This window comes from Phaseolus vulgaris, chromosome 7, assembly GCF_000499845.2.
Source record: "Phaseolus vulgaris cultivar G19833 chromosome 7, P. vulgaris v2.0, whole genome shotgun sequence".
Lineage (NCBI taxonomy): Eukaryota > Viridiplantae > Streptophyta > Magnoliopsida > Fabales > Fabaceae > Phaseolus > Phaseolus vulgaris.
The window spans coordinates 39,986,075-39,998,255 of NC_023753.2; the positions used below are offsets into that span (position 1 = coordinate 39,986,075).

General features: G+C 35.8%; 3 protein-coding genes across 3 annotated transcripts; all 3 read left to right on the forward strand.

The window, feature by feature from the left end:
* Positions 1-732: 732 nt before the first annotated feature.
* LOC137827604 (protein SIEVE ELEMENT OCCLUSION B-like) lies at positions 733-4,268 on the forward strand. Its single transcript, XM_068633810.1, has 7 exons — positions 733-1,141; positions 1,226-1,315; positions 1,593-2,026; positions 2,119-2,213; positions 2,611-2,744; positions 2,832-3,317; positions 3,406-4,268. The coding sequence occupies exons 1-7, from the start codon at positions 935-937 to the stop codon at positions 4,042-4,044; spliced, it is 2,085 nt and encodes a 694-aa protein (XP_068489911.1). The 5' UTR covers positions 733-934; the 3' UTR covers positions 4,045-4,268.
* A 2,470-nt stretch (positions 4,269-6,738) lies between these two features.
* LOC137827605 (protein SIEVE ELEMENT OCCLUSION B-like) lies at positions 6,739-9,970 on the forward strand. Its single transcript, XM_068633811.1, has 6 exons — positions 6,739-6,997; positions 7,123-7,212; positions 7,715-8,127; positions 8,196-8,284; positions 8,380-8,516; positions 8,688-9,970. Exons 1-6 carry the CDS (start codon positions 6,809-6,811, stop codon positions 9,768-9,770), a joined length of 2,001 nt encoding a protein of 666 aa, XP_068489912.1. The 5' UTR covers positions 6,739-6,808; the 3' UTR covers positions 9,771-9,970.
* A 723-nt stretch (positions 9,971-10,693) lies between these two features.
* LOC137827606 (transcription factor bHLH92) lies at positions 10,694-11,959 on the forward strand. The gene is made up of 2 exons (XM_068633812.1): positions 10,694-11,099; positions 11,343-11,959. Exons 1-2 carry the CDS (start codon positions 10,725-10,727, stop codon positions 11,649-11,651), a joined length of 684 nt encoding a protein of 227 aa, XP_068489913.1. The 5' UTR covers positions 10,694-10,724; the 3' UTR covers positions 11,652-11,959.
* The last annotated feature ends 222 nt before the right edge of the window (positions 11,960-12,181 follow it).

Consider the following 12,181-nt stretch of genomic DNA (forward strand, 5'->3'; position numbering starts at 1 on the left):
ATTTTCAATGATTACATTACAAAACAAGAAAAAAAAAATGGGTACAAAACTGCATTCAAAGACAAGAATAAAGTAAGATTTGGAATGCTTTTTCGCTTTTGGTAATAATAAGTAAATTATAAGATTTAAATTAAGCACCTAAAATGGCAAAAATCCAATAGCGTATATTCTTGTTAAGCATTTAAATATATATAACTTTGAGAATCTCTTCAAATTTTTCCTCCTCAGATGCACATAGTTTAACGAGCAATGATAATTTTGATAGGATTGATTTAGATACAAATATATATAAATAATAAAAGATAAATTTATAATTAAATAATATAAAATATATTAAAATAATAATATTAAAGTTGTAATATAATTGTAAAAAAAAAAATATTATTAATCTAGTTTAACATTTGTATAAAACAGTATACTTTTAATATAAGTGACCTTTAAACAGTAGATAGTTATCTAATTCTAAGTTATCATCAGATCACATCACATCATATGGACATTCATTAATATTATCGAAGTGATGTGATCCTGTGCATGCAGTTACGTCATTACTAAGCCCAGGGAGACAAAAGAGCATGGTATCCCTTGCTAATTGTCTCACTCTTCCATTGAACATTCCCTTCCTTTAACCTTTAGTAATATACAATTATTCCTTCCTTCAACATTTGAGAACAAATATACCCTCATCTTTTTCTAAAGCAAAAGCTGCACCAAACCATCACCAAAATCTCCATACCAAACAAGGCTAAACGGTAAAATCCATCATCGATGTCACCAAAAGAGCTGCCTCTTAGATTCTCTCTGCTAAACCACTTGCTGCAACTCTATACTCTTACTTACTCTTAAGTCTTATAAATAGCCCAAGCTGCGAGAGCAGAAGACACAACTTGCATCAAAACCTGAGAGAGAGAGAGATACAAAGAGATCATCTACAATGGCATTGGCAGCTTCACTTTCCCCAGCCAACCCTTTGCTTCAAACCAACACGAACCCTTTGGGTTGGACTGATGATCAGATCCTTGAGAAAGTCTACATTACTCACGTCCACACCGCTGAAAGGCACGACCTGGAATCGCTTTTCAACGTTACTTCCAACATCATCAAGCGTGCCACTGCAGTTGCTGACAGTGTTGCTGTTAAGGTAATTAACCTTCGGTTATTGAATCCATGCATTGATCGCTTCCACAAATATGTGTGTTTAATCATTTTGCATTTGTTTTTGCAGACTGGCACACCCGTTGGTCTTATCGAAGACAAGGTTGCTTTGTCCACTTTTGATCCACCGTTCCTTAAACTCAAGCATATTGCTTCTCAGGTCAGTAATTCTGAAGCTAGTATTCATTTTGGATTACTATTTATTTGACACTTCCACTTTTATTATCAGCAATAGTAATTCTGAACCTTATTTTTTTATCAACAATAATAAATAAATAAATATGGATTAGAGAAGAAATCATTATACAACTAAAGTAAGAATGCAAATTTATATGAATTTGAGATGAGAAACTTGGGTTTGATTGTTGAGGTTACCAAACTTTTGTATGAATGAATATGCATGCATGTATAGTTAGTAACTGATTTTGCGAGTGTAGATGATGAACACGCCTCATGGTGAGGATAAGGCGCACGATACAGCAATGTTGATACTTAACCAGCTGAGGAGCTACTCGTGGGATGGAAAAGCAATACTAGTTCTGGCTGCTTTGGCTTTGGAATATGGAACTTTTTGGCATCTTGTTCAGGTTCTAACAGGAGACAATCTGGGAAGATCATTGGCACAGATGCATCGAGTTCACATCGTGGAGAGGAATAGGCAAGCCGTTGCAGACTACAACAGTTTGGTGAAGAACTTGCTGATGGCGGTTGAGTGCATCTCTGAGTTGGAGAGGCTCTCCACCAAAGGTTATGACAAGAAGGATGTCCCAGCTTTGGATGAAGCCATGCAAGAGATCCCTGTTGCTGTCTACTGGGCAATCGTCACCACTGTTGTTTGTGCTAATCATTTTGATTTCTTCCTTGGTGAATCGTAAGTTCATTCTCCAACTTCTCTAAATTACAATATATATTGATTATATAAATAACATTACTCATATATATATTGCAATCACTTCTCTGCAGGGATGACAGATATGAAATAGCGAATTTTGACGACAAGCTTTCTGCCGTTATCAGCAAATTGAAGGCGAATCTGACCAGAAGCAGAAAGAGAATAGGTTAGGGAAAAAACTATATATGATCAACCCCATTTTAGGGAGCATTAGGGTGGTGTGGTGAAAGAGATAAGAAAGAAAAAAAAACATTAAAATGAGGAAGTAATAGATACGATAAATGTTAAGGAATGTTTCCAACAGTTATGTACTCGATCCACTGTTATAAAGTGTGAAAGTATATATTATAAATTAAGATGCAGTAACACTTTTTAATTATTTTTTTTGAAATTAATAATTGAAAATAACTTAAAAATCGATTTCATGTATAACCACTTTTGAGATGAATTAACTGTCATCTGAAATTTGAGCTTTTAGTCATTCACTGTAACAATGACATGAAAGAATATATATAGAAATATAAATTGAAAGCTGATGAGGATGATCTGTGTAATAATTTCAGGTGACCTAGAAGACTACTGGAGGCGTAAGAAGTTGCTCCAAACCCCGACAGAAATTGTTGAGGTTATCAAGGTTCTTATCTACCACAACGAAGTTCACGAGCCACATGTGTACGATGGCCTCACTAGACAAATGGTAACCAACTATTTCTAAGATATATATTTTTTACAAGAACATGAACATGAACATGAGCTGATTATTTTATTTTTGAAAAAAAAACAGGTGAGCATTGAAGCTTTTAGGAAGAAACATGTGTTGCTGTTTATTTCTGGGTTGGACAGCATCAGAGATGAGATTCGGCTGCTGCAATCAATCTACGAGGGATTGCAAGAAGATCCTAAGGAAGTGAAAGGATACAGGAAAGAGGACTTCAGGATCTTGTGGGTGCCCGTGGTGGAAGACTGGAATCTTCTGCACAAGGCAGAGTACGATAATCTGAAGCTAGAAATGCCATGGTACGTGGTGGAATACTTCTACCCCTTAGCAGGAATCAGACTCATAAGAGAGGACTTGAACTACAAGAACAAACCCATCATCCCTGTGCTGAACCCTCAAGGAAGAGTGGTGAACTACAATGCCATGCACATGATTTTCGTGTGGGGCATCGATGCCTTCCCCTTCAGACCTTCTGATGATGACGTCCTTACGCAGAAATGGAACTGGTTCTGGGCCGAAATGAAGAAAGTCAATCCCAAACTTCGAGACCTTGTAAGTGCTTCCAAAACTATACAAAACTTGAGCCTTAAAATTGTTAGCATTGTTGCTGTTGTTTGACTGTTGAGAACTTGTGAATCAGATCAAAGCAGACAGTTTCATCTTCATCTACGGAGGCAGTGACAGGAAGTGGATGCAAGAGTTCACTCAGGCAGTGGAAAAAATCAAAAGGCATGAGATCATCAAGAGGGCAGACGCAGTGATAGAGCACTACGCATTTGGAAGGGAAGATCTGGGGATCGTTCCTCGCTTCTGGATTGGCATAGAGAGTTTGTTTGCGAACATGATTCAGAAGACGCACAAGGACCCCACCATTGACGAGATAAAGAGCTTGCTGTGCCTGAAACAGCAGCAACCGGGGTGGGTTCTGCTGAGCAAAGGGTCGAACGTGAAGCTTCTGGGGAGTGGGGAACCGATGCTGTCCACTGCGGGAGATTTTGAAATATGGAAAGAGAAGGTGCTTGAGAAAGCAGGATTTGACGTGGCTTTCAAGGAATTCTATGATCAGAAGCGGCGCAGTTACCCTCAGGAATGTTCCCACATGCAGTTGGCTAACTACCCTGCTGACATTCTCCACCCCATTAACTGCCCTGATGCTGGTTGTGGCAGATCCATGGAGATTGCTTCTGTCAGTTACAAGTGCTGCCACGGTCATACTCATAACCAGGCTGAAGTTCCAGAGAGTGGCAATGTCATGATTGAGAAGAAGTACGCTTCTTAGTTGATTCATCATCATCATCATCATGAGTTTTGTGGAGGACTTTGTTCCGAGTTTCCAATTTATCTTTGCTGCTGCTTTATTGTCATATTATCATTTTTATACGTGTCAGCTGTTGCCATGAAGCCTATTCTGTGCCCTTCTGTGGGTTGAAAATAATGGCTTCAAACAGCGTCTGTTTGTTTATCTGAATTGGTTTTGATTCAATCCAAGAGATACTTCTCAAACTACTCTGCATTCTCCTCCAATCTTTTTATTTTTTTTCCTCTTTCATACTCAGAAACCAATAAAATATGGGAATTAATTTCGCGACACTTCTCAGGAGAGGAGTTACCGTAGCTTCTGCGTCTTATGATAAACTCAACAAATAACCTGACTGATATTATATTTCAAAAATCTAACTCAATCTCATAGAAATTGAGATTTATATCCAGTTATATATAATATTATAATGAAAGTGTCATAATATTATAATGAAAGTGTCCCCGTTCCCTCTTTTCTATTATATCACCTCATAGACTTAATAGGCAATAATGGATGTAGGCACAAGTAGGATTCTTAAGTCCATGCAGTTATTTGGGCGTTGTATATAATTTCTAAATATTATATTATTTTTCGGCACCTATAAGAATATGGTTTTAAACGAAAATGGTGTCTCTAGGAGGATTTTAAACAAAGAAGAAGTCGTGGTATTACCATAGGATTTGCGTGTTCAAGGGCACTCAAAGATGAAAGATGAAGTTGTGCTCATGGTTCACAAATTTTTGTTCATGTTCATAGCTTGTCTACCATGTGTCACTTGCACGAGGTTGATTAATCTTTATATCATATTAATTAAAATCGTCTCAATGTGAATGTAAAATAATATAATTGAAATGGTATCAACTATTAGGTTGAGCTTTTAAAAAAATAATAAAGGTAAAATCCCTTGCATGATACTATCCCATATACATGTAATGGTATATCAACTATTCTGTATATTTCTTCGTCAGAGAAAGAATATGCCGATAATGTAAATTTTTTTACAAACTAATATATTATTATTTTTTTTTTTCAAACAAAAATTAACACATTTTTTTCATCATTACGACACATCACTCCACTTTGACTTGTAAGGGGTTTTTCATACATGTAAGTAAGCTTAGAGGCTGGTAAACATTTGCTCCTCTTAATTTTTTTATTTTTTATTTTTATAAAAAAACTCCAAACAAAATCTATTTATTTATAACTCTACACTTTTCAATTGTGAATTATTTAAACTTCACACTTTTCAATTATGAAAAGAAAAAGCATAAAAGCATAGCTTCTCACTAAATGGTGTTATTATAAAAATAATAATTTTACCATGCATTTCAGGATTTGCTTCTTTGTCACACCACATTCATCGAATAACTTTGCCCAATATAATATTCTTGCCTTAACCTTTGGTCGGTCCTTCTCAAGGAAAGTGTTTGCCCAGTAAATCACTTTAAAAGTGTGAAACCCCATAAAACTAACAAACTATAAAATCACCAAATTTTAGGGACCACCAGATTTTAACTGTATTTTTTATGAATTAACACAAAACTTTTAAAGATCACAAAAAATAAGTATGCCTAATTTCACCACATTTTTAGTTGTTTAATGCTTCAAGATCAAGCAATTTAACTTGTTCCTGAGGGATCCTTTAATAATATTTTAGGTAGGTTGGTCTTAGCTACTTTTTATATAAAAAATAAAATAAAATATTTGTATAAAGATTAAAACATTTCTGAAATATTTTATTTTATTTATTTTTTAGTGATATAAAAAAAATCTAGCTGTTAAACTTAAGCAAAGATTATATTTGAGAGGATATATACCGGTAATGAATACATATGTATTAAAGAATATTTGAGAGGATAGCTTAAAATGTTTCAATGACTACTAATATTTTTATTAAACTATTTTATCTAATATTTAGTTGTTTTCCAAAAATATTAGTCAAAATGCACAAAAAGTCAAATTCATAATAACATTAGTTTATTCAATGAATAAATTGACTCTAGTATATAGGAGCTCTTGTAAATGCAATTAGAGATACAACATTAGATAACTGCTAATCTAATAATTATAATAATATTTTATTTTTAAATTGTGTTAATTCATATGCATGTTATAATATGATTAAAATTAAGTTCTTAAAAATTATTTAAGTATATAATTTAAATTAGACAGTATAAATATACACATTTTGATTGAAGTAACGTAATGATGAAGACAAAATTCACCGTGAATAGCTATGAAATCTTCTTGCCTTGAACCTAGGGACAAGTGACCTTCAACCGTACGTCCTTCAAGAAAACAAAAGTTGAAGGAATTCCATTCCAACAAAGGAAACAAATCATTGTCGTATAAGGTTTGTATGGTCTTGTTTTTTTTATTGTCCACCGTAATCTTCTTGCCTTGAACCTTTAGACAAGTGTTTGAGAAAGCTAAAGTTTGATCAAATCTCAATAGCAGAAAAAAACATGGCAATTATATCCTTTATCATATGGCTACTGACCAAAGAATCCATTAGGGTAAACCTGAACTTTGCATGAGAGGGTACATTTCACGTTTTCTATACAGGAATAAAGAAGCTGTGTATTCATATGCTTTTTTAAAATTTTGCTCTAAAGAGCCTAAAGTTAATAATTATTCCAAATGTAAAGCCTCCAAGAATTTGAACTTATAAATAGGTGTAGCAACTTAATGATAGCACAAGACATCATTTCCAACCAAACTAATTAACGTACGAAGTAGCAACATGTCGATCGCAAAACCTGAACAAAAGCCTCAGCTGCCAAACCCATTTCATTTGAGTGACAGTGAGATCATTGACAAAGTGTACGCATCACACACTTACGATGACGAAGTGTTTGATAGTGAGCCACTTTTCAACGTGGTCTCCAGCGTTATCAAGCTATCAACTAGAGTTGTTGGGGCTATTCTTAAGGTAAATTAACAAAAATCATATTCATATAACTTGCCAAATCTTTTTTTATGTTTTATAGATTCCCTTTTTCTAGTCATTGGTAATTATATCTTCAATTCCTCACTGTAATTTTGGGTGTCATGCAGATCGATGAGCAAAATGGTTTTGCTGGAAATGCTATTTCCATAAGCACTTTCAAACCAGAATTCGCCAAACTCAAGCTCATGTCCTCCCAGGTATTCTGTCTCGAGTTTTAATGTGGATTTTGTTGCAAAAGAAATCACACTATTTTTTAACCTATTATGAGATTCCTACGTATCTCTTAAAAAGTATGTTCGGATTGGATACATGTGTCAGACTTGTACGATATTCAAATAATTTAATTTTAATTTAAAAAATATTTAATTTAAAAAGTATTTATTAGATTTCTAATAATTTTAATATAATTTTAACACAATTTTTAGAAGAAAAAATATATTAATTTTTTAAAAATTTAAATTTATTATGTAGAAAGATAAATTCTTTAGAATCATTAGAAATATCTCTATGTAAGAAAAAAAACTGAAACATGCATTTATAATATATAGATTTGTCAGTTTCTCTTATATTATACATATATAATATTTTATGTGTTTGGTTTAGTGTTTGTGCAAGCATAATTTTTATCAACTTTAGTTGATAAAAGAAAATGAATTAGAAAATGTTTTTAGTAATTGATTTGATTGATGTGACGGACAGATGATAACAACCCCTTCGGGGCTGGAGAACGCACACCAAACAACCCTAAGGATTCTTCAACAACTGAGAAACTTCTCGTGGGATGCAAAAGTGCTGACAGCTCTAGCCGGTTTTGCTTTGGAGTATGGAAACTTCTGGAACATTTATCAAGCATCAGACCCTCTAGGGAACTCGTTGAAAGTGCTGAATCAGGTTCAGCATAGACAGCTTCCATTAGTTGATCTGAACTCAACAGTGAAGCTGGTGCTGGAGGCTGTTGAGAAGATCAATCGTTGGGGAACCTTGTCTGCTGATGAAAGCTATGACACCGAGGATGTGCCTGCTTTGTCGGATGCATTGGAGCTGATCCCACTTGTCGTTTACTGGGTTGTCGCTTCCCTTGTCGCTTGCAATAGCAACATCCAGGGTGTATCGTAAGTCTTACATGCTCTTCATGTCAAATGTTGTCGAGTAAGTAATTCATAAACTTTTTATGTTTCAGGAACTACCAGTTACTGGATTTTCGTGCCAAACTTTCCCCCGCTCTGGATGAGTTCACCAGGCAACTAGTGATATGCGAGTGGCAAAAAGGTTCATGCTTCCTTCAATATCATCCTTTTCATCTAGTTTTTACTTAAGATCGAGATCAAAAGAAATTTACTCGCTAACATTTTTTACTGTTGCAGATCGTGTAGAAGAATACCGGAGGCGTAAGAGGAACTTTAACAAGCCTAAAGACATCGTAGACTTTTTGAAGCTTTTGATCACTCAAAATGGCTCCCAGAACGCTCAAATATACGATGGCAACGCCAGAAGGATAGTGGTTCGTATCGTATTAGTTTAATTCTGTGTTGAATTATTATAAGCTCTAAATCGTCTTATTATAAATAACAATTAATCTATTAAACAGAGTGTGATAGGGATAAAGGAATAGAGATATCATGAACATGAGCTAATGAATGATTATTATAGCTGTGTTTTTGTTGGTGAATAGAATGTCGAGGTTTTCAAGGAGAAGCACGTGCTGCTATTCATTTCGGGGTTGGACAGAATAGAAGACGAGATTCGGCTTCTGAATTCAATTTACGAGGGACTGGTGGAGGATCCGAATGAGAGGAGCGGATTCAAGAAAGAGGAGTTCAAGATTTTGTGGATTCCGATGGAGAGTGGATGGGGTGATGAGCGGAGGGAGGTGTTCAACACTCTGAAGAGCAACATAAAATGGTACGTGGTGGAGTACGTTGAAGCCTTGCCAGGGAAAAGGCTGATTGAAGAGGATCTAAAGTTCCAGGGTAAACCAATACTTCCCGTGGTGAAACCACAGGGTGTGCTGCTCAATGATGATGCCTTGGACATCATCTTCGAATGGGGGATCGACGCATTCCCTTTCAGAAAAACGGATGCTTACCTACTTGCGCAGAAATGGAAATGGTTCTGGGATGAAGTGAAGAAAACAAATCTTCACGGCATACAGGTGAAAGGTGATAGGTATGTGTTCATATATGGAGGCAGCGACAAGTGGAGCAGAGAATTCAGTGTGGCAGTGGATAAGATAAAGAGGCACGAAACAATAAAGAGGGCAGATGCAATAATAGAGCATTACCATTTGGGGAAGGATGATCCGAAGATAGTTCCACGGTTCTGGATGGGAGTGGAAGGGAAGAGGCAGAAGAAGCACTCGGAGAAGTTGGACTGTCAGATCCAAGAGATAGTGAAGTCTCTGCTTTGCCTGAAGCAGGACACGCAGGGATGGGCCATTCTCAGCAAAGGCTCCAACGTCAAGATTTTGGGGCATGCTCAACCCATGTATCAGACTGTGGCTGACTTCGAAAAGTGGAAAGACAGAGTTCTGGTCAAAGAAGGCTTCGACATTGCCTTCCAAGAGTACTATGAGACCAAGCGTCATCTTCCTGCTCCTCAACCATGCGAATTCAACACTCTTGATGTTCTCGCAACCATAACATGCCCCAATGCCTCTTGTGGACGCGTCATGGAGGTCACCTCCGTTAATTACAAGTGCTGCCATGGTGGTAATGTTGCTGACCACGCCTTCAACTCCCCGACAACCCAAGCCTAAACCTCATCAATTACAACCTCAGTTTGTTTTCGACAAACTACACCAACCTCAATTCCTAAGTGTGTTTTTTTTTTTTTCTATATATCTATGTTTGCATGTTTGTGATTCTGCACAACTGGGTCCCCTGCGACCACTTCATAAATAATGCCATATTTTGTATCTACTGAGTTAGATAATTCAATAAATAATTCCTTCTGCAACCCCATTCCAACCCTTTCAATCTTCTCTTTCTTCTCCCATCTTTTAGTACTTTCACTGCTCCATATTCAGGTTTTTTAGTTAAAGAAAAAAAATAGTCAATGTATAATCGAGTTAATGTGTATAAGGGTGCCGTTGAATACCAACTAAGCTTACACAAATATGATCCTTTTTTTTTTATTTATAAACGATCTTATTGAAAGTAACCTACACTACAACTTAATTAGCTGCATAAAAAAGGTTTTCCGTAAGCTAAGTTTTTAAACTTTTCTTCTTTGTCTTTATTATAAATTCCAAGATCCAAGACTACACTATACGTGATCATTTTTAACTTCAAAAAATTACATTAAATAACTTTAACTTGGACGCTTTTACTTTTACCTCTTAACTTGAACTAAATTAATGCCAAGTGTTGACATCATTCATTTGGGTCGTTAGTTTATGTTTTTTTTTCTTGCTTATACCATACCCAATCCAATGGAAACAAAGTTGACTATAGTTTCACGAAAGGTGGGTGATGAAGTGGGTCCATCATTTGGTGGGTTCTTGATCGGGGGCTACCCTCCAAAATAGTCATTGGTTGGAGCTTGATTATGTGTATAAACTTTGACCTACCAACGGTCAAACACAGTTTAATAGACCATGTTTTCAATGGGCTATCTAGTCGCACCCCATTTCCTCTGCTGCACATAAGGCATAAATACCCTTTTTCTCTTATATGCTCTTAACTAAATTCACTAAGCACAGTAGTACTACATGGATTCATTTTTTCCTGAGAAACTTCTGGGTGAGATTTTCTGGGATCAACCCCTTTTGCGCACTGATCAAAGTGATGTAGTTCAATATTCCCATATCATCAAGGCTGAAGCTTTCCCTCCAGCAACTCAAAGTGCTTTTGTTCCATATACAGATCTACCCAGAAGAAATAACCCTTTAAATGGGTCAAATTCAGAGAGCACGAGTAAGAGAATGCTTGCGTTCTTGAGGAAAAGTTTCCCTCTGGAGAGAAAGAATGTAGAAGAGAATGAAAGAGATCGCAGTTTCAGGCACATGATCAGCGAGAGAATGAGAAGACAGAGACAGAGACAGTGTTGCTTGGCCCTGCATTCAATTTTACCACATGGAACTAAAGTATAGAGACATTGTTTTATATATACTATTACGAATATCTTTTGTTTATTTATGTATATATTCCCATAAACACTTTTGAAGATAAAAGTATAAAATTAATTGAACTTATACGTAAATTAATTTTAAGAAAAGCCCAACTTTCTTTTCTTTACGTAAAAGTGATGGAAAGTGGTCGAAACAGAATGCATGTATATTTTGAAATTTGAATCTCCCCAACACTTTCTATTTCATGTTTTGTGGCAGACAGATAATAACTCTGTAATTCAAGCAGCAGCAAAGGGGATTGTAAGGCTACAAGGATGCAGAGAAGAGCTGCAGAGGAAAAATTGTGAGGCTGAAGCAAATGTTGAAGGTGTTTTTGTGAGGAAGCATGATAGAGGAAGTAAGATTGCACATTTGAGAATTGCACATCCCAAGTGTGGAATTGATTCAATGGTTGAGAGGCTGAAGTGGTTGAAAGAGGAAGGAGTGGACAGCAGGAGCATCAAATCAAGTTTCTCCCCAAAGGAGTTGTTTGCAGTGTTAGAGATAGAGAGTGGTGAGGAGGTATAAGTTTGGTGATGAGAACTTGTGTGATTTTTTTGATAATGTTGTTGGAAAAGAAGGGATGAAGTTGATGGGAAGGTTCATTGGAAAGTTGGAAGAAAAAACAAAAGACCATAGATTTAGAATTTTATTAATAGTGAAGCTTGTATTTGTAAATAGAGTAGATGATAGACAGACACACGGGTGGTTGGGTCAATTCACTTTCTTTTTTTTATTAGTGGTCAAGCTTGTGCACGTGTAACACTATTTCAATTTTAACTTAAATTCAGTTATTAAATAAAGATTGCGTAGAATTACTATGCTCTTTTCTTAAATGAAGATTTCCAGAATGTAACAAATTATTAATACAATCATGAGTCAAACTGAGACCTAAGGAGCACTGGCGTGGTGTGGAAAACAGCTATGTTTAGTAGAATGGTCTTGTAGTTTTTATTTATTATGATTTTAGAGGAATTGATAATTTTCCTAGAGTGGAAAAGTTGTGTGGATTCAATTTTGCTGGTAACTACAGGACATAGTAAAGTTTTCTTTAATCT